This window comes from Botryllus schlosseri, chromosome 6 (assembly GCF_051294905.1).
Source record: "Botryllus schlosseri isolate E-star chromosome 6, Bs_hap1, whole genome shotgun sequence".
In the NCBI taxonomy this organism is placed as follows: Eukaryota; Metazoa; Chordata; class Ascidiacea; order Stolidobranchia; family Styelidae; genus Botryllus; species Botryllus schlosseri.
In genome coordinates this window covers 8314001-8337940 of record NC_137241.1, presented here as the reverse complement: position 1 = coordinate 8337940, position 23940 = coordinate 8314001, and the positions used below count along the sequence as shown (strand labels likewise).

The following is a 23940-nucleotide window of genomic DNA, read 5'->3' as shown; positions in this document are numbered from 1 at the left end:
ATAGTGTTCAACTGCACGTGTGTGGCTGTTACTGAAACGAATTAGGGTTGTGAAGAACTGCTTTCATGCGAATATGATTGCTGGTGCATCAGTTTCACAAGTTTCACTCAGCTGTAAACGATGTCATCGAGTGTCACGACTCATGTCGACACAGCAAACGTTGTAGGGGAGATGTGGGACCGATGAGACAGTGGGACCAAAAATACTTGAAAAACTCTCTATGATAATCCCATTTTACACTCATTGAATTATCAATAATTGCAGGAGTAGTTATATAGATCGCTCGTGATTCGCCATTGTGGCTTATGGGTGCACCCGACCGGTGCCGCGAAAACTCGTCCTGAACCGGTGACCCTTTCAGACCCCCCTTCCACCCGACCGGTGCCTTATGAGTATAGGGATCTCTCGACCGGTGCCGCGAAAACTCGTCTTGAACCGGTGACCCTTTTCGGTATAGGGATCACTCGACCGGTGCCTCGAAACTCGTCTTGAACCGGTGACCCTTTTCGGTATATGCATCTCTCGACCGGTGTTGAATATGTATCAAGTAAATAGTCATGTGAATGAATCTTTGTTAATGTGTATATCGTGAAAACTCGTGGTCGTGACTCGCCTTTTTTGCTATAGGCGGTGGCGGCGATTCGCCTGTCGTGTATTCTTACGGGATCTCTGGTGATTTACCATGTGTTCTTACGGGTGTGGCGGTGATTCGCACTTTCGAGTATAGGCATCTCTCGTGCGGTGTTGAATATGTACGAGTCACCAACAATAACCGCGCGGACGTAAACGTGGTTTGTTGTGAGGATTAAGCAGTGCGACCTATATTCCGAATGACCTGCGCGCTGAATTGTTTCACGGCCAACCGCTACTATCGATTATTACACTATTCCGTTCAGTGCGAAATAGTTTGATCGTAAATTATAATATATGATGTCGCAGTTTAGTCGTGTCAGATGACCGATCGTGTTCTCTTTTCTCGCTATTGATTGCTACCTGAATAATACTTTCGGCTTATTCGCAGTTTCGCGCCTACAGAATAGTCTGCTGTTCACAGTCACAACTTCATCGCGATAGCGCAATTTTCACACCTCGATCAGTAGAACAACACTGCACTAACCCAGTCGCGAAACTCGTGTTGGTGATTCGCCCTTTCGAGTATAGGCATCTCTCACGCGGTGTTGAATATGTACGAGTCGCCAACAATGACCGCACAAACGGAAACGTGGCTTGTTGTGAGGATTTACGCAGTGCGTGCGACAGACGGCGATTCGAATATCAACAATAGTCGCGTTCGCAAACTAACACTTCAAAAAGATGTGAAATATTTGTAAAATCCTACGATCGCTCACAAGATACCACTTCCGGCAAATCGATCTATCACTCAATACACAACCGAAGTTGAATTGTAATTGAATGCGTAAATTTATCACCTCGACATCAAAATTCGAAAACAACAACTTGACGCTTTATGTTCTCACTCTAATTTCATGATAAGTGTAATAAGTGCCGAATAACAGATACATCACCGGCGAGACTTGAATACCAACAAATTGTCACTTATTTCTATTCTAGCCGTAATCCTTTGTGAAGTTAACGCTTATTCAAAAAGGTGTGAAATAGTTTGCAAAACCCCGCGATCACTGACAAGATAATGTCTCGGACATACCCATCTTTCGCGACTTGGTGTCATAGCCATACCGATCGCTCACGCGGTGAAATTTTAGTAATCAGTTTGTCACAGAACTAGATTTCACTGGTAAGATTTAATAAATACCGACTATCAGAACCATCAGTGTGGGTAACTTGAATAGCAACAAATTGTCACTTATTTCCGACGAGAAATTCACTAAACCGCAGTACATTGTGTGATTTTGAAAAACAGATGTTTGCGCTTGCGTTTTGATATGTGCGACCCACTAACTACATCCGTTTTGCGAACACGGCTTGTTGTGAGGATTACGCGCGCGCCCTATATTTCGAATGACCTGCGCGCTGAAGTGCGAAATAGTTTGCTAAATCTAGTAATCAGTCGCAAGGTGTTACTTTAGTAATTAGTTTACCATAGAACCGGCGTAGCCGGTGATTCGAATACCGACAAATTTTCACTTATTTCTGACCCAACCCTAATCCTCTGTGAAGTTGACGCTTATTCAAAAAGGTGTGAAATAATTGTAAAATCCTAATCCGAAACCGATTATTTTGACTTTGGCGTAGTGTGCATTGAAATAGGATTGACAAACATGACTAGCAACTTCCCCACAGTCCCGTTTCGATATTATACACACATTGATTTGAAACAAGTAATGTAACATTACAACTCTATTCCCGATCCAGCTTTCCGTTTGTCAAAGAGACATTTTAACATCTTACCATACTCAAAAGAATTATTCACAACATTAACAAGTGTTTAAAATCTAGTTTTCACTTACTTGGCTATATCAGTACAACTCGCAAACTTGAATTAATTCATCTGGTTGTATTCATAGGACCGATAATTTTTATCCAACTGTAAAGGTCGTTATACTATTCTGTAAGACAGAGTATTTACTAATCGGTGCATATACGATTTGACTTGGTCATATTATATTTTGAGTATACGAGATTTGAGTGTCAGAACAATAACTGAGAATTAAATTATCACAATTGAATCCATATACGACAGCGTGAATTAAATTATCACAATTGAATCCATATACGACAGCGTAAAAGATATTGGGATGTCAGCATCTCTTTACGGTTATAGTTACAACCACATTACCTAATTTACCCGACCAACTCGTCATGATCATTCCCGAAATCAACACAAACATGACTACTGACTTGAGTCAACCACAAAACAGCATCAAGTTTTAAATCCACTTGTAGCTTACGGCTTATTTGAATGCGGGTTATGTTTTGTTGTAATTGAGTGTACGGAAATAGTATTACGTCTCGACATCTCACCATCTTACCATACTCAAAGAGTCAACCACGAAAACATTGTCAAGTAAATCCGTTTGTAACTTACCCAACCAACTCAAACGGTATCAGTATGAAAAACAGCCAAACATACACGAATCCATACAATCACTAAAACCTAAAATCCATAACAAGCTTGGTTGTATTCATATCCCTACACATCTTTTTTTATTCAGCTTGAAAAGTCGTTACTATTCTGTAAGATAGAGGAATTACTACGCGGTATATTCTGCAAGACAAACTAATTACTACTCGGTATATTTTGTAAGACAAAAGTAATTACTTCTCAGTGTCGGCGACTTGAGATTAACATAATATGTTTGAGTATACGAGATTTGAAAGTCCGACCAACGTGGTTGAGAATTCATTTCTTACAATCGAACAATGGTGTTATATTCAAAGTTATCATGCTGTGAACATAAGATTGACACATTGATTTGACATATGAGATTTGTAATAGTTGATCATTACTTTATTATTAAATTATTTGCGTTAATTAGACCCGGCGTTATGGTAAATGTTATGACAGCAACAAACTTTTCAGTACCAATGTTATTAACACATTAAGCTGTAAAACTATGTATGTCTGAAATGTTCTTGATAGGAAAATTACTCCACCTTGGTAAAAATCACTCTGCGTATTGCGGATATCAGAAAATATTTCCAGTACCCAAGACTAAAGATGAAACGACAATTTCGTTTGCTGATTAACAACCGGTACAATACTTTATCATCATAATCCGCGGTGAGAATTGAAACACTTTCGCGCATTACCCGGAGTCAAGATATCACACTAGGTGAATTGACATACCGCCGCTTGAATAATACCTAATCCGTTCGCACCATTTCACATACTTTGATCATTACAAAAGTAAATTGTGATATGTTTGTTAGATGCATTCAATTCAACTAGAAGTGTCTGGTACACAACAATCGTAATATCGAAAAAGTACTTGCCACACTGTTATTTGCTAAACGTGTTTTGCATTGTTGTTCATTTGTAGTATTGATTGTTTTTGAACCCCCAAATCATAATTCCCGACATGAAACCAAGCCGCTGAAAGTCGTTACCATCACGAAGATACAATGTGCACGATGATTGTCAAATGTGTCCTACCTGGCCAACAGAAAACAATTTTCACTCACTCGAAATGAAACCAATGTGATGGTCTCCATTCGATATTTTGTTTGTGTCAAATATACTTTGCAATGAACACATTTGCGTGGTTGAGCTTTGCCATCATCAAGCTGTCATTTGTATCGTTTAATTAACCGACATTTAGCGATTGGTGAACATACCGAACGATACACAGTCACTTCGAAATACTCCGTTGATCGTAATTTCCATCATCATAATAATCGAAGTACAATTGCTTCGAATCGCTAGAGTGGTTGAGCTTTACATCATCAGACTGCCATCTGTACATCAAGAATACATCCACCTTGTAACTGGGTCGTTTACCTAACCGAGTTGTATGCACAGTTTGATATTTAGCGATTGCAGAACATACCATTTCGAAATACTGCGTTGATCTCAATTCCTTTGTCGTGATAATCGAAGTATATTTGTTTCGATTTCATAAAAACCAACTTTTCTATGACATGATAAATTTTTGAAAAGTTATACTTAGAAGGTTGGTGCATATCGCGAAAAATAATATACCGCCCATATTGATATTGCTACTCCATTGATCGGTATTTTCACGCGAGTCGATTTTCAAATGAGTAAAATTTATTACATGAGTTTCTGCGCTTAATGTAAATGAAAACTCAGTCGTCTTTTAACATCACAAAGACATTGATAAAAAGTAAGCAATCAAACACAACACTTTGTACGACACTAGTTATTGTTCCACACATCTCATTTCATACTAAGTGTATACGAAAGATATTCATGATGCACGAAAATATTCGCTCATGCTACAAACCTGTAGAATGATTGGTGGTGCAAGGCCAGCACAATTGTGGTATCCATCCGAGTTTAGTTAACACAAATTTATTACAACAGAGCCACGTAAACTTTCGTGAAAGAAAAGCATACTCACTTTCAGAGGGTTATGTCAATGCCATAGCAGTAAATCAAAAATATTCCTAACCCATTGCACACCGGTGACAAATCATACAACAAACATTTTTTGTGAGTCGAATTGTTGTTCAGTGTCAAGTCTACCTGTTGAAAAGTGCATCAAAACAACACAGTCACAATTCAATTAAAACCACGAATCTATTTTCATTTCGTCACATACAGAAAAATAAATTTTCTTTCCCCAACACATACTTGTAACCAATCGCTTTCATTAAACACACAACTCCATAAAAGTATTTACTTTCTACAACATAGACATTCCGATGTAGTCAAGAAATATTAAAACGGACACGACACGACTGAATGTAAGGGGATAGAAGTCTATCGCATCGATTTACATGTGGTCTTCGCTACGGTTTCAAAAAAACGAATCATCTATTTTGCATTGGTCGAGACCGAGCGAGCCAGTTACATGTATTCGCGGTAATGATTTTTCTTGTCATATGCGAATGATAGGTTTACTACTCCGACAAATCAAATCAACAAACAACAACAATCTTCTGACGATCATAATAGCAATTTCATTTGCCACCCCTTCGTAATTGTACACGCACGAAAAGTATATTGTACAACTCGGCAACTACGTTTAACAAGACCAATCACACTACCAGCGTTGAACGCAAGATACCTACCCAAGTCAAAAATATCATACGGGTTTGGACAACTGACGTTTACCTGTGTAAAATTATCATTTTCACTTGGCGATCTATCCTTTCCTAGAGTAACAAACCCTTGTCGTTTACAAATCTATTTTTTTTTCCTACAACAAAAAACTATTTTCACTTGGAAAAATACTTTTACCTAGAGTAACTAATCATTTTCTTTTAAAAATATATTTTCTCCCTGGGTAACAAACCCTTTTCGTTTGGAAAACTATCATTTACCTGAGTACCAATACCGTTTTCACTTGGCAGTCCGTCGTTTACCTGGCTAAACATATCATTTTCACTTGGAAATCTATTTTTTCCCAGCGTAAGAAACCTTTTTCACTTTGAAATCTATTTTTTCCCTGGGTAACAAACCTTTTTCACTTGGAAATATATTTTTCCCCAGGTAACAAACCTTTTTCGCTTGGAAATATATTTTTCCCTGGGTTACAAACCTTTTTCACTTGGTGGTCCGTCATTTACCTGGATAAAAATATCATTTTCCTTTGGGGGATCTGGCGTTTACCCAGTGTAACAATACATTTTCTCTTGGTCATCTAGCTTTTCCTAGAGTAACAAAACCATTTTCATTTTGAAATCTGACAAACACACCTGACAATTTGATATTTTTGTATATTGTTACAACGGATAGCGACAAAATATACACCAACAACAACTCCAATACATTTGTGTAATCGCATATTCACTTGTGCTGATGCAGCCCATCAATATCATCGGTTACCCGCATGCAATATCCTCTTGTACACCGAAATGCATGTTTTGGAAAATTGGACAATAGGCTTCGATAGTTCTGTGATGTCCGGGTTCGTGCTTTGGATTTTCCAGAGTCAAAATGTCTGAATAAAACACCTCCTCGACGATGGTTGGTATGTGGATAACGGGGTTCGGAAGACGGTTGGATTTATGTCACCCATCGCGATAACAATTCCAGGTCGAGTTTTCCCCCCGCATGTTTACTATATTGTGTCTTTATTGGTCAATGTATGTCTCAACATTCAGATTGAAATCGGAAACCCTGATAAAGTATGTAACCGGATCCGGATATCAACTCTGAATCGATAAACCAATGAACAATATTCAAAGTAAACATGTTACATTCCACGAAAAAATACCATCCAGACATACGTCGCGCTTGTTTGCCCACAACAGTATACGCGTAAATGGAGGTGTGTGACATTGCATGCAATGTGTTGGTATACAAACATCGGGGAGTAAGCCTTCGATCCACAGACATTATCATAGCCGGTAATTTTGATGCAGATCGAATGTCACCCGATAACAATACCAATAAGCCACATTGCAATGACTCTGAGTCCGCGCTATTACATCGATATTTCGACACCGTTCACTGATTTATTCGATGGTGTTATCGTGTTGTAACATTACAAGATAGTCATGATCCTATCTGTAGACGGACCACCCAGATCAATTGGATACATCGGTCAATATCCATCGTGTTGTCGACACCGAAGTTTTCTGCTGAGACTACAGCGTTTGATCTAGGTGAACTATCGAAGTACGGTGCTCGAAATGATTGCAATCAGTCTTTCAGTCACGATCAATGGATGTCGCTACTCCCACATAACGACTCCGGATAAATATCGTGCAAATGTCGGACTGATATTGTGATCCAATAAGGTATGTTTCTGTGGAATGAAGACTGCAATCGTACACCACAATAGAACACTACCTCGTGATTTCACACGCAATCATAAAACACACTTTCGTAAGGGTCTAGCTCGTCCGGTGACATTTCGAAACGGTCGTCACCACAAGAGATCGGGGTTGGTCTCGTCATATCGGAGCATTTTGAAACGACATCGTCACAAGTCTATTGACGTCGATTCAGTTGGTCATGTCAATCCGTTTCACAATCCACCGTTTTTCCACTCCCCGCACCATAGTGTTACGACACAGACAAGAAGCGTCGGTGGAAATAATAAAACACGGAAAGCACACTTTGGTGTTATTTGACATGGATTTTACACCCGACGAACCTCACATTCGAGCGATGCATTGGAATGACGCTTGTATTATTGATGTAGAAGGAACAGAAATGTATCGATTTATTGGTTTCGTACGTATCCAACAAAAATCTGGGTATATGATTGTGCATGGTTCGCATATTTGACTGTGAACGCTCTATTGGTATATGCTGTATAGTTCACTTTCACCGTCGTGCGAATAACCCATGTTACGGTTCGGTGTTTGTGTGTCTGTATGTCCTGCTTCAGATTGACTCAGAGTCATTGCAATGTGGCTTATTGGTATTGTTATCGGGTGACATTCGATCTGCATCAAAATTACCGGCTATGATAATGTCTGTGGATCGAAGGCTTACTCCCCGATGTTTGTATACCAACACATTGCATGCAATGTCACACACCTCCATTTACGCGTATACTGTTGTGGGCAAACAAGCGCGACGTATGTCTGGATGGTATTTTTTCGTGGAATGTAACATGTTTACTTTGAATATTGTTCATTGGTTTATCGATTCAGAGTTGATATCCGGATCCGGTTACATACTTTATCAGGGTTTCCGATTTCAATCTGAATGTTGAGACATACATTGACCAATAAAGACACAATATAGTAAACATGCGGGGGGAAAACTCGACCTGGAATTGTTATCGCGATGGGTGACATAAATCCAACCGTCTTCCGAACCCCGTTATCCACATACCAACCATCGTCGAGGAGGTGTTTTATTCAGACATTTTGACTCTGGAAAATCCAAAGCACGAACCCGGACATCACAGAACTATCGAAGCCTATTGTCCAATTTTCCAAAACATGCATTTCGGTGTACAAGAGGATATTGCATGCGGGTAACCGATGATATTGATGGGCTGCATCAGCACAAGTGAATATGCGATTACACAAATGTATTGGAGTTGTTGTTGGTGTATATTTTGTCGCTATCCGTTGTAACAATATACAAAAATATCAAATTGTCAGGTGTGTTTGTCAGATTTCAAAATGAAAATGGTTTTGTTACTCTAGGAAAAGCTAGATGACCAAGAGAAAATGTATTGTTACACTGGGTAAACGCCAGATCCCCCAAAGGAAAATGATATTTTTATCCAGGTAAATGACGGACCACCAAGTGAAAAAGGTTTGTAACCCAGGGAAAAATATATTTCCAAGCGAAAAAGGTTTGTTACCTGGGGAAAAATATATTTCCAAGTGAAAAAGGTTTGTTACCCAGGGAAAAAATAGATTTCAAAGTGAAAAAGGTTTCTTACTCTGGGAAAAAATAGATTTCCAAGTGAAAATGATATGTTTAGCCAGGTAAACGACGGTCTGCCAAGTGAAAACGGTATTGGTACTCAGGTAAATGATAGTTTTCCAAACGAAAAGGGTTTGTTACCCAGGGAGAAAATATATTTTTAAAAGAAAATGATTAGTTACTCTAGGTAAAAGTATTTTTCCAAGTGAAAATAGTTTTTTGTTGTAGGAAAAAAAAATAGATTTGTAAACGACAAGGGTTTGTTACTCTAGGAAAGGATAGATCGCCAAGTGAAAATGATAATTTTACACAGGTAAACGTCAGTTGTCCAAACCCGTATGATATTTTTGACTTGGGTAGGTATCTTGCGTTCAACGCTGGTAGTGTGATTGGTCTTGTTAAACGTAGTTGCCGAGTTGTACAATATACTTTTCGTGCGTGTACAATTACGAAGGGGTGGCAAATGAAATTGCTATTATGATCGTCAGAAGATTGTTGTTGTTTGTTGATTTGATTTGTCGGAGTAGTAAACCTATCATTCGCATATGACAAGAAAAATCATTACCGCGAATACATGTAACTGGCTCGCTCGGTCTCGACCAATGCAAAATAGATGATTCGTTTTTTTGAAACCGTAGCGAAGACCACATGTAAATCGATGCGATAGACTTCTATCCCCTTACATTCAGTCGTGTCGTGTCCGTTTTAATATTTCTTGACTACATCGGAATGTCTATGTTGTAGAAAGTAAATACTTTTATGGAGTTGTGTGTTTAATGAAAGCGATTGGTTACAAGTATGTGTTGGGGAAAGAGAATTTATTTTTCTGTATGTGACGAAATGAAAATAGATTCGTGGTTTTAATTGAATTGTGACTGTGTTGTTTTGATGCACTTTTCAACAGGTAGACTTGACACTGAACAACAATTCGACTCACAAAAAATGTTTGTTGTATGATTTGTCACCGGTGTGCAATGGGTTAGGAATATTTTTGATTTACTGCTATGGCATTGACATAACCCTCTGAAAGTGAGTATGCTTTTCTTTCACGAAAGTTTACGTGGCTCTGTTGTAATAAATTTGTGTTAACTAAACTCGGATGGATACCACAATTGTGCTGGCCTTGCACCACCAATCATTCTACAGGTTTGTAGCATGAGCGAATATTTTCGTGCATCATGAATATCTTTCGTATACACTTAGTATGAAATGAGATGTGTGGAACAATAACTAGTGTCGTACAAAGTGTTGTGTTTGATTGCTTACTTTTTATCAATGTCTTTGTGATGTTAAAAGACGACTGAGTTTTCATTTACATTAAGCGCAGAAACTCATGTAATAAATTTTACTCATTTGAAAATCGACTCGCGTGAAAATACCGATCAATGGAGTAGCAATATCAATATGGGCGGTATATTATTTTTCGCGATATGCACCAACCTTCTAAGTATAACTTTTCAAAAATTTATCATGTCATAGAAAAGTTGGTTTTTATGAAATCGAAACAAATATACTTCGATTATCACGACAAAGGAATTGAGATCAACGCAGTATTTCGAAATGGTATGTTCTGCAATCGCTAAATATCAAACTGTGCATACAACTCGGTTAGGTAAACGACCCAGTTACAAGGTGGATGTATTCTTGATGTACAGATGGCAGTCTGATGATGTAAAGCTCAACCACTCTAGCGATTCGAAGCAATTGTACTTCGATTATTATGATGATGGAAATTACGATCAACGGAGTATTTCGAAGTGACTGTGTATCGTTCGGTATGTTCACCAATCGCTAAATGTCGGTTAATTAAACGATACAAATGACAGCTTGATGATGGCAAAGCTCAACCACGCAAATGTGTTCATTGCAAAGTATATTTGACACAAACAAAATATCGAATGGAGACCATCACATTGGTTTCATTTCGAGTGAGTGAAAATTGTTTTCTGCTGGCCAGGTAGGACACATTTGACAATCATCGTGCACATTGTATCTTCGTGATGGTAACGACTTTCAGCGGCTTGGTTTCATGTCGGGAATTATGATTTGGGGGTTCAAAAACAATCAATACTACAAATGAACAACAATGCAAAACACGTTTAGCAAATAACAGTGTGGCAAGTACTTTTTCGATATTACGATTGTTGTGTACCAGACACTTCTAGTTGAATTGAATGCATCTAACAAACATATCACAATTTACTTTTGTAATGATCAAAGTATGTGAAATGGTGCGAACGGATTAGGTATTATTCAAGCGGCGGTATGTCAATTCACCTAGTGTGATATCTTGACTCCGGGTAATGCGCGAAAGTGTTTCAATTCTCACCGCGGATTATGATGATAAAGTATTGTACCGGTTGTTAATCAGCAAACGAAATTGTCGTTTCATCTTTAGTCTTGGGTACTGGAAATATTTTCTGATATCCGCAATACGCAGAGTGATTTTTACCAAGGTGGAGTAATTTTCCTATCAAGAACATTTCAGACATACATAGTTTTACAGCTTAATGTGTTAATAACATTGGTACTGAAAAGTTTGTTGCTGTCATAACATTTACCATAACGCCGGGTCTAATTAACGCAAATAATTTAATAATAAAGTAATGATCAACTATTACAAATCTCATATGTCAAATCAATGTGTCAATCTTATGTTCACAGCATGATAACTTTGAATATAACACCATTGTTCGATTGTAAGAAATGAATTCTCAACCACGTTGGTCGGACTTTCAAATCTCGTATACTCAAACATATTATGTTAATCTCAAGTCGCCGACACTGAGAAGTAATTACTTTTGTCTTACAAAATATACCGAGTAGTAATTAGTTTGTCTTGCAGAATATACCGCGTAGTAATTCCTCTATCTTACAGAATAGTAACGACTTTTCAAGCTGAATAAAAAAAGATGTGTAGGGATATGAATACAACCAAGCTTGTTATGGATTTTAGGTTTTAGTGATTGTATGGATTCGTGTATGTTTGGCTGTTTTTCATACTGATACCGTTTGAGTTGGTTGGGTAAGTTACAAACGGATTTACTTGACAATGTTTTCGTGGTTGACTCTTTGAGTATGGTAAGATGGTGAGATGTCGAGACGTAATACTATTTCCGTACACTCAATTACAACAAAACATAACCCGCATTCAAATAAGCCGTAAGCTACAAGTGGATTTAAAACTTGATGCTGTTTTGTGGTTGACTCAAGTCAGTAGTCATGTTTGTGTTGATTTCGGGAATGATCATGACGAGTTGGTCGGGTAAATTAGGTAATGTGGTTGTAACTATAACCGTAAAGAGATGCTGACATCCCAATATCTTTTACGCTGTCGTATATGGATTCAATTGTGATAATTTAATTCACGCTGTCGTATATGGATTCAATTGTGATAATTTAATTCTCAGTTATTGTTCTGACACTCAAATCTCGTATACTCAAAATATAATATGACCAAGTCAAATCGTATATGCACCGATTAGTAAATACTCTGTCTTACAGAATAGTATAACGACCTTTACAGTTGGATAAAAATTATCGGTCCTATGAATACAACCAGATGAATTAATTCAAGTTTGCGAGTTGTACTGATATAGCCAAGTAAGTGAAAACTAGATTTTAAACACTTGTTAATGTTGTGAATAATTCTTTTGAGTATGGTAAGATGTTAAAATGTCTCTTTGACAAACGGAAAGCTGGATCGGGAATAGAGTTGTAATGTTACATTACTTGTTTCAAATCAATGTGTGTATAATATCGAAACGGGACTGTGGGGAAGTTGCTAGTCATGTTTGTCAATCCTATTTCAATGCACACTACGCCAAAGTCAAAATAATCGGTTTCGGATTAGGATTTTACAATTATTTCACACCTTTTTGAATAAGCGTCAACTTCACAGAGGATTAGGGTTGGGTCAGAAATAAGTGAAAATTTGTCGGTATTCGAATCACCGGCTACGCCGGTTCTATGGTAAACTAATTACTAAAGTAACACCTTGCGACTGATTACTAGATTTAGCAAACTATTTCGCACTTCAGCGCGCAGGTCATTCGAAATATAGGGCGCGCGCGTAATCCTCACAACAAGCCGTGTTCGCAAAACGGATGTAGTTAGTGGGTCGCACATATCAAAACGCAAGCGCAAACATCTGTTTTTCAAAATCACACAATGTACTGCGGTTTAGTGAATTTCTCGTCGGAAATAAGTGACAATTTGTTGCTATTCAAGTTACCCACACTGATGGTTCTGATAGTCGGTATTTATTAAATCTTACCAGTGAAATCTAGTTCTGTGACAAACTGATTACTAAAATTTCACCGCGTGAGCGATCGGTATGGCTATGACACCAAGTCGCGAAAGATGGGTATGTCCGAGACATTATCTTGTCAGTGATCGCGGGGTTTTGCAAACTATTTCACACCTTTTTGAATAAGCGTTAACTTCACAAAGGATTACGGCTAGAATAGAAATAAGTGACAATTTGTTGGTATTCAAGTCTCGCCGGTGATGTATCTGTTATTCGGCACTTATTACACTTATCATGAAATTAGAGTGAGAACATAAAGCGTCAAGTTGTTGTTTTCGAATTTTGATGTCGAGGTGATAAGTTTACGCATTCAATTACAATTCAACTTCGGTTGTGTATTGAGTGATAGATCGATTTGCCGGAAGTGGTATCTTGTGAGCGATCGTAGGATTTTACAAATATTTCACATCTTTTTGAAGTGTTAGTTTGCGAACGCGGCTATTGTTGATATTCGAATCGCCGTCTGTCGCACGCACTGCGTAAATCCTCACAACAAGCCACGTTTCCGTTTGTGCGGTTATTGTTGGCGACTCGTACATATTCAACACCGCGTGAGAGATGCCTATACTCGAAAGGGCGAATCACCAACACGAGTTTCGCGACTGGGTTAGTGCAGTGTTGTTCTACTGATCGAGGTGTGAAAATTGCGCTATCGCGATGAAGTTGTGACTGTGAACAGCAGACTATTCTGTAGGCGCGAAACAGCGAATAAGCCGAAAGTATTATTCAGGTAGCAATCAATAGCGAGAAAAGAGAACACGATCGGTCATCTGACACGACTAAACTGCGACATCATATATTATAATTTACGATCAAACTATTTCGCACTGAACGGAATAGTGTAATAATCGATAGTAGCGGTTGGCCGTGAAACAATTCAGCGCGCAGGTCATTCGGAATATAGGTCGCACTGCTTAATCCTCACAACAAACCACGTTTACGTCCGCGCGGTTATTGTTGGTGACTCGTACATATTCAACACCGCACGAGAGATGCCTATACTCGAAAGTGCGAATCACCGCCACACCCGTAAGAACACATGGTAAATCACCAGAGATCCCGTAAGAATACACGACAGGCGAATCGCCGCCACCGCCTATAGCAAAAAAGGCGAGTCACGACCACGAGTTTTCACGATATACACATTAACAAAGATTCATTCACATGACTATTTACTTGATACATATTCAACACCGGTCGAGAGATGCATATACCGAAAAGGGTCACCGGTTCAAGACGAGTTTCGAGGCACCGGTCGAGTGATCCCTATACCGAAAAGGGTCACCGGTTCAAGACGAGTTTTCGCGGCACCGGTCGAGAGATCCCTATACTCATAAGGCACCGGTCGGGTGGAAGGGGGGTCTGAAAGGGTCACCGGTTCAGGACGAGTTTTCGCGGCACCGGTCGGGTGCACCCATAAGCCACAATGGCGAATCACGAGCGATCTATATAACTACTTGCAGGCTGTCAGAATCTTTCCTCATATGCAATTAAATCTGACTTGCGCGAGTTAGTGGGTCTGTAACTGACATTTTCTGTTTAGGAGTGTGTAAAATAAATTTCGACTCATTTGGGGTAAGTAAAATTGTCTGTAATATACATATTTCTTTACCTGTGTCGCACGTGTCCCCCGTAAAACCATCCACGCATTCGCAGATGAATCCGAGGTGATCGTCCTTACACACACCACCGTGCCTGCACGGTTGTGAAGCGCATTCGTCAATATCTGTTGCGAAGAGGCGTTTTATTCTATATGATAAACCATTCAGGGAATCGCGTCATCCCTATATTTCTATCCACGAGGGCGTAATATCCAGCTAATAAAGTCGGTAGTGTTGTAAAATACAAGAGAAATTGATCAACTCGTGTGCCAGATGGAAAAATCATATGTTAGCTGAATTTGCCAATCACATCATATATTATTATTAGTGCAGGTTCTTCTGTTAACCTTTACTCAATCTAGGAAACATTGAAGCACTAATCCGAAATCCTTCCGGAACCCCACATATTCGCTGATGAGTTATAAAGCAAGAATCTACCACGTTACGTGTGCGTTAAAAGAACAAAACTATAATCGTAACAGCGTGATACCTTTTGTTTGATTGAAAATGAGCTGTTGGAGAAAGACTTGGCATTTCAAAAGGACGGGGTTTTAATTTCAAAATCCAACCTCTCCTGCGTACGCCACTGCACACGGCGTAGGCTACCACCACGACAGTCGACTACTGACTGGACCTCGGCCTGTATCTTGGCCGAGACGGACGTGCCATCACAAATCATATATATGATATGAGTGTGTGTGGGCCTCGACCTATAGGGAACCAATGAGACTGGGTCAGGGAGCTATACTATTAAGATGAGAGTTATCATATCATTGTGGATTTGTGGAACTGGTCGTAAGGAGTGAATATTGCAATAACTGTATAGGACGCTTCGCATTGAGTTGTTGTCCAAGGAAATTTGTAGTAGTGTTCTAGTTGGAGTACTGTGAGGGAAGTAGCGGGAGCTGGAGCTGGAGTCGGTGCGTTTAAAGATTTCGGAATCGGCGTCGGAATTGGTCGATATCGAAAATGCGTTGAGTCGCAGTTGGTACAGTTTATCGACTCCACGGCCCTTAGTAGCATGGCAGAGTGCGATCGGTGTAATTGTGAGATGGAAAATCGTTCATTGTACATTAAACCGGGATATGTTGCTACCGTTTTATGGTTGTTTTTAAATCACGTCAAGGGACGGACCTTAAGTTGTTGTAGCGTATTATCCATCCGTACGACTATACTTCGGAATCTTTCTCATTATGAAGAGGAAAAATATCAAGGCTACCAATGCGGTGAAAATTTCTCAAGAATAAATTTGTATGGGCTCTTTGCTTGTCCCACCTTCGAAAGTATTAGTGTGCACATTTTTAATTAGTAAGGGCAGTTTCACAAATCTGTTTACCAAATTGTTACCAATAAATTTATTTATTAATATGTTTGTAAGGGCGTGAACAGGTGTTAAAATGTTTAATTTCAAGTCTTGTGGAAAACCAAAAAAACTTGGTTTTCCGTTATTCTCATTTGATTTGTAACATATATATTATATTATAGAATCTACTATATACAGAATCCTTATTTCTCCTACACAACTTTTTTGATGGTTTCCCACAAGACCTGATTTTGGCATATGTTATTACACACCTTTACGAGCATATTGCTGAAGAAATTTATTGGTAAAGATTTAGGTGACATATACGCAATGTTCCCTCTCAGCCGCGCACGTGCGCAAATGAGCAGTGCTGACAAGGTCTCTGCGCACAGAAAATCAAGTTGCCCACTAAAAAATCCGAATTGATGACCTTGTTTCAAGTCGTTACGCTGAATACGCACTGTTGTCTAAGGGTCCGCGCAGTAAAGTTGATGAGTGTGCGCAGACTCTTCATAAATTAGAGCTAGCATTGCATATATGTATGACGAAGTCTCATATTGAATATTATAACATCGATAATCACCTAATTCGCAATGGTCCCCCGCGTATCCATCATTGCACAGACAACGATAGTCGTATGTTAATCTTTCGCAGGTACCCCCATTTTGGCACGGATCCGACAAACAGGGATCTGCTCCAAATAGCTCAACTGAAAAATTATGCCATGACGTATCCACCGAGTAACTATCTTGTCTACATACTAACACTGGTAGTTGAATTTAAATCCCTGGAGAACCGTTGAGTCATCGCTACGAAATATTATGGCCAATGGCCCCAACCCTCTCAAATGCCCATCATTTACCTTCTTCAAACCATCGCCACAGTATCTGTAAAATATATTTGGCACAAATTTATGTAGATGTTCCATGAATCTGCCACTCAGTGGGGCAGATTTATGATCTATTTAATTTAAAAAAGCAACGACATTGAACAACAAAGCAGACACGAAATTGTGATTAATAATACATTAATAGCAACTGAAAAAACTGCGCCGTTAGGACTGGTTAGAGCAGTGACGTTTTTTTCGTGACGTCACAGCATGGTAACAGGAAGTCAGAAAGGCGTGACGTCTTCACTGCATCTCTGTAGTTTTTCTAATGATTTAAGATTTAAGATTCGCTAATGAATGGTAGAATGCTTCCCCGTTTCACTAAGCTCTCAGTGACTTGTCTCAAGTATAGGCCACATTCCCGATGACCACAGAATTTCACTGTCGAATCATGGCTATCAAGAGCATATTGTCAAAGTAACTATTGAACTTAAAATGCAAGCTTTCCATAAAGATAAGCCGTTCGGGCCGAGAATGTGCCCAGTTAATTTGCATCTCCCACGGATAGGCACAGCTTGTAACAGGTTTGAAAAACAGATTAAGTCCTCTGTGAGTAGGGCTGGGCACAATGATTCGAGTACTCGAATCAGAATCGAGAAATAATCTTAATGATTCGAGTCGAGTAGTAAAATACGATTTTTTTCGCGCACTGAAATTATACGCTTCTCGCCACTGAAAGTTAATTTATCAACGAGAATTATAGTTTCGACATTAATTTTCACTGTTTTGAAGCCTTGAACCTTGATTGGCGGCATCGTAGCATAAGAAACATATAGTACAAAGCTGCGAAAATTACTGGACGTAGCACATTTCCGAAGTCATGATTATCCCACAACATTGTCACCAAGAAGAATGAAATCGGTATAGTCGAAAAATGCCAAAGCATCATCTATGAGATGGATAATAGGCATTACATTCCTCGTGGTGGCATAAGAGGTACATATTTGAACTGTGACGTATTACAGGCTGTTATGACGTCATAATGAGTGATACTCGATAACTCGACTCAAAGCATTTTACGTGATGCAGAATCGAATCACTCAGGTACTCGATTTTGCCCAGCCCTATCCGTGAGTCATTGTTTTCCACAAGTGGAGACAGAAATCTTTACTACCAGCAACATCTCAGCGCTTGCAAGAAAGAATTCGTCAAAACGTCGCACATCAAATTGGGAATTGGGACATGTCTTCTTCATCATCACAGTCTCTAGTTACCATGCGTGATTATGACCAAATAACAGCATGTAATTCTGCCATCGGACAGCATCTCTTGAAACACCCAGAGTGTGCAAAACATTACAATAACAATCAGTTTTCCAGTGGCGGCTCGTCCTATAGGGCAACTGGGGCATTGCCCCACCTAAAATTCTGTTCAATAACAATTCTTTACCATTTATAGACGCACACCAAAGTAGTTATGTAGATCGGTCGTGAGCGGCTATTGTGGCTTATGGGCCCGCTGGTGAGGTGCCGCGAAACTCGTATTGGTGATGGCACCCTTTTGACCCCCCCTTCCGCTGGTGAGGTGCCATGTGTTCTTATGGGATCTCTGGTGATGGTACCCTTTCGGGTATAGGCTTCGTCGGTGATGTGCCGTGAAAACTCGTGTTGGTGATGGCACCCTTTCAGACCCCCTATCGCTCGTGATGTGTCATTGTTTCTTACGAGATCTCTGGTGATGTGTCATTGGTTCTTATGAGATCTCTGGTGAGGTGCCATGTGTTCTTATGGATGCGGTCGTGATTCGCACTTTCAGGCATCTCTCGCGCGGTGTTGAATATGTACGAGTCACCAACAATAACCGCACAAACGGAAACGTGGCTTGTTGTGAGGATTAAGCAGTGCGTGCGACAGACGGCGATTCGAATATCAACAATAGTCGCGTTCGCAAACTAACACTTCAAAAAGATGTGAAATATTTGTAAAATCCTACGATCGCTCACAAGATACCACTTCCGGCATATCAATCTATCACTCAATACACAACCGAAGTTGAATTGTAATTGAATGCATAAATTTATCACCTCGACATCAAAATTCGAAAACAACAACTTGATGCTTTATGTTCTCACTCTAATTTCATGATAAGTGTAATAAGTGCCGAATAGCAGATACACCACCGGCGAGACTTGAATACCAACAAATTGTCACTTATTTCTATTCTAACCGTAATCCTTTGTGAAGTTAACGCTTATTCAAAAAGGTGTGAAATATTTGCAAAACCCCGCGATCACTGACAAGATAATGTCTCGGACATAACCATCTTTCACGACTTGGTGTCATAACCATACCGATCGCTCACGCGATGAAATTTTAGTAATCAGTTTGTCACAGAACTTGATTTCGCTGGTAAGATTTAACAAGTAACGAATAATAGACCGCCAGTGTCGGTAACTTGAATAGCGACAAATTGTCACTTATTTCCGCTCTAACCCTAATCCTTTGTGAAGTGAACGCTTATTCAAAAGGGTGTGATATCATTTTAAAATCCAACGACCACTCACCGGATAATGCTTCAGACATAGCAATCCCTCATACCCGCTCACAAGGTAATATTTCGGTAATTAGTTTGTCCCAGAGCCGTCGCAGACGGTGATTCGAAAACCAACAATTTGTCACTTTCCCGCGATCGCTATACGTTTCACGCCTCCCGAATAGTGGCTGACTTTAGTTGCGTGACAAGATCCATGAAAATATTCAATCAATGTGTTAGTTTGTCAACTTGAAATGTAACTCACTACACAAATCAAGTTGAATCGTATTTGAAAGTATTGATTCGACCCTACTCAAATCCTTTGACAAATCCTATTAACGCGATCTGTTGAATCGAACGTAACCTGAATATTACTGACGCCAACATTCACCCGCATCGGATCATTCACACATTCCACGCCGCTGTTTTAACACTTATAGAATCAATACCAACTATCTCTAACCCGATAATATTCAATCATTTTGGTAATTTACCAACTTTAAATCCATTCGCGGGATGTACTAAAGGTAAATCCAAATAATCCAGAATGAAATATTTGGACTTTGACATTGCGTGAATTGAAATAGGTTTGACAAACATGACTACCAACTTTCACCCAGTCACATTTCAAGATTATACTTTGAAACAATCCTTGAAACTGACAACTCTATTCACGACTCCGCGTTTCCGTTTGTAAAATAGAGTTTCAGAAATACTATCACTATGACAACTCAACATTTTAACATCTCGCCATGCACAAACGAGTAAAATACAAAAACCTTGGTAAGTCAATCCGTTTGTAGTAACTCACCAAACCAAAACAAAAAGTAGACAAGACTACGCGAGTAATCACTACAACCCACAAACATACCAACTCAGTTGTATCCATATCCCATATTTTTTATTCAACTGTAAGATGAAGTAATTACTACTTGGCGCGCGGTTTGAGATTAACACATTACATTTGAGTATACGAGATTTGAATGTCTGACCAACGTAGTTGAGAATTCTTACAATCGAACGCAGGTGTTATATTGAAAATTTTCACGAATTGACACATTGATTTTGACATATGAGATTTTGTAATAGTCGATCATGAATTGATTATTAAATTATGACATTATTAGACCAGGGTTGTGTTGAAGGTTATTACGATACCAACAAACTTTTCAGAAACATTGTTATTGACATATCGATTTGTAAAACTAGATTAACATGTCTGAAATGTTTTGATTGGGAAGATTAAGCCGTGTTCGTAAAAATCACGCAGCGTATTGTGGAAATCAGGAAATAATTTACAAATGTAATTGTCTCCAGTAACCAAGACTAAAGATGAAACAACAATTTTCTTTGTTGAACAATAACCGGTACAATACTTTATCGTCGTAATCTGCAGTGGGAATTGAAACACTTTCGCACATTTCCCGGTGTCAAGATATCACACTAGGTGAATTGACATATCGCCGCTTGATTAATGCTTAATCCGTTCGCACCATTTCACATACTTTGATCATTACAAAAGTAAATTGGAATATGTTTGCTAGATGCATTCAATTCAGTTAGAAATGTCTGGTGCACAACAATCGTAATATCAAAAAAGTACTTGCTACACTGTTATTTGCTAAACGTGTTTTGCATTGTTGTTCATTTGTAGTATTGATTGTTCTTGAACCCTCAAATAATAATTCCCGACATGAAACCAAGCCACTGGAAGTCGTTACCATCACGAAGAAACAATGTGTACGATGTTTGTCAAATGTATCCTACCCGGCCACCAGAAAACAATTTTCACTCGAAATGAAACCAATGTGATGGTCTCCATTCGATATTTTGTTTGTGTCAAATACTTTACAATGATCACATTTGAGTGGTTGAGGTTTACATCATCAAGCTGTTATTTGTAAATCAAGATTTCGGTAAACTTGTAAATGTATCGTTTAACTAACCAACATTTAGTGATTGTTGAACATACGACTTCGAAATACTGCATTGATCGTAATTTCCATCATCGTGATAATCGAAGTACATTTCTTTCGAATTCGTAACAACCGGCGTTTCTACGATATGATAAATTTTTGACAAGTTATGCTTAGAAGATTGGTTGCATATCGCGAAAAATAATATACCACTCATATTGATACTGTTACTCCATTGATCGATATTTTCAAACGAGTAAAATTTATTACTTGAGTTTCTCCGCTTAATGTAAATGCAAACTCAGCCGTCTTTTAACATCACAAAGGCATTGATAAAAAGTAGGCAATCAAACACAACACTTTGTACGACACTAATTATTGTTCCACACATCTCATTTCATACTAAGTGTATACGAAAGATATTCACGACACATGAAAATATTCGCTCATGCTACGAACATACGCAATGATTGGTGGTGCTTTCAAACTGTTTCGATATCACAAGAACTTTATTGTCTGAATGGGTGTTCATGTATCTTAATAATCAAATAGTTCAACACAAAACTAGTACTAACAGAAACATCAGAGAGTTGTTTACACAAAAGTTTGTATGTGTACAGTATGCGAATACCATGTGTAAGTCCAGCACAATTGCAGTATCCATCCGAGTTTAGTCAACACAAATTTATTACAACGGAGCCACGTAAACTTTCGTGAAAGAAAAGCATACTCACTTCCAGAGGGTTATGTCAACACCATAGCAGTAAATCAGCTACTCCAACAACAAAGTCCATATGTTTCTAGCCACGATCCTTACATCTTTCACATAGATCAATCTACTTTGCTAACGAAAAGTGCTGAGTCATCACATGATCGCCCTCACAACAAAACAGCTAGTAGATATTATCATTCAAAATATTCCTAACCCTTTACACACCAGTGACAAATCATACAACGAATATGTTTTGTGGGTCGAATTGTTGTTCAGTGTCAAGTCTACCTGTTGAAACGTACATTAAAACAGCGCAATTCAATTAAAACCACGAATCTATTTTCATTTCCTCACAAACTGTCACATACAGAAAAATAAATTTTATTCCGCCAAAACATACTTGTAACCAATCGCTTTCATTAAACACACAACACCATAAAAGTATTTACTTTCTACAACATAGACATTCCGATGTAGTCAAGAAATATTTTTATTAATCAAAATCATCGACTTCTGTTTACGGCGTTAGTGTGTACATGTCATACATGTGGGATCCGTATTAAAATGGACACGACACGACTGAATGTAAGGAGATAGAAGTCTATCGCATAGATTTACATGTGGTCTTCGCTACGGTTTCAAAAAACGAATCATCTCTTTTGCATTGATCGAGACCGAGCAAGTTAGTTAATGGCCATGATTGTGTTTGTCATATGCGAATGATAGGGTTACTGTCAAATCTACATACAACAACCTTCTGGCGCTCATAATAGCAATTTCATTCTCTCCCTTCGTAATTGTAGACTCACGACAAGTATATTGTACAACTCGACAGCTACGTTTAACAACACCAACGACACTAAACATACGATACCTACCCAAGTAAAATTACCATTTTCACCTGGAGGTCAGTCGTTACCTGAGTAAAAATACCATTATTCTTTGGAGATTTATCGTTTGATCAGAGTAACAAAACATTTTCACTTGAGGGTCTATCGTTTCCAAGAGTAACAAACCCCCCTTTTCTTTGGAAATATATTTTTTCCCTGGGTAACAAACCTTTTTCACTTGGAAATATATTTTTTCTTTGGATAACAAACCTTTATCACTTGGAAATATATTTTTTCCCTGAGCAACAAACCTTTTTCACTTGGGAATATATTTTTTCTCTGGATAACAAACCTTTTTCACTTGGAAATATATTTTTTCTCTGGGTAACAAACCTTTTGCACTTGGAAATATATTTTTTCCCTGAGCAACAAACCATTTCACTCGGTGGGTCGTCGTTTACCTGAGTAAAAATATCATTTTTCATTGGAGATCTGGCGTTTACCCATTGTAACAAACCTTTTTCGCTTGGAAATATATTTTTTCCTTGAGCAACATACCATTTTTACTTGGAAATATATTTTTTCCTTGAGCAACAGACCATTTTTACTTGGAAATATATTTTTTCCCTGAGCAACAAACCATTTTCACATGAAAATATATTTTTTCCCTGAGCAACAAACCATTTCACTCGGCGGGTCGTCGTTTACCTGAGTAAAAATATCATTTTCCTTTGGAGACCCATTGTAACAATACATTTTCACTTGGAAATCTGTCGTTTACCTGAGTACCAATACCGTTTTCACTTGGAAATCTATCTTTTCCCTGGGTAACAATACCATTTTCGTTTTGAAAACTGACAACCACACCGGTCAATTTGATATTTTTTGTATATTGTTACAGCAGACAGCGACAAAATATACACCAACAACGACTCCGATACATTTGTCTAATCAAATATTCACT

The 23940-nt window shown here is 38.6% G+C and overlaps 1 protein-coding gene across 5 annotated transcripts in view; it reads right to left on the bottom strand.

The window, feature by feature from the left end:
* The window catches only part of LOC145440841 (uncharacterized), a 64977-nt gene that overhangs the window by 17256 nt on the left and 23781 nt on the right, over window positions 1-23940 (bottom strand). For all 5 annotated transcript variants that reach the window (XR_013915634.1, XR_013915633.1, XR_013915636.1 and 2 more), the window contains 3 exons: window positions 16923-17044; window positions 16741-16866; window positions 14866-14979 (listed from right to left, as the gene is read on the bottom strand). Coding sequence is in view for 1 of the 5 variants with exons in the window: in XM_080318601.1 (XP_080174727.1) it covers window positions 14866-14979; window positions 16741-16866; window positions 16923-17044 (362 nt within the window). In the remaining 4 variants the exon portion in view is untranslated. The remainder of the gene's footprint in view (window positions 1-14865; window positions 14980-16740; window positions 16867-16922; window positions 17045-23940) is intronic.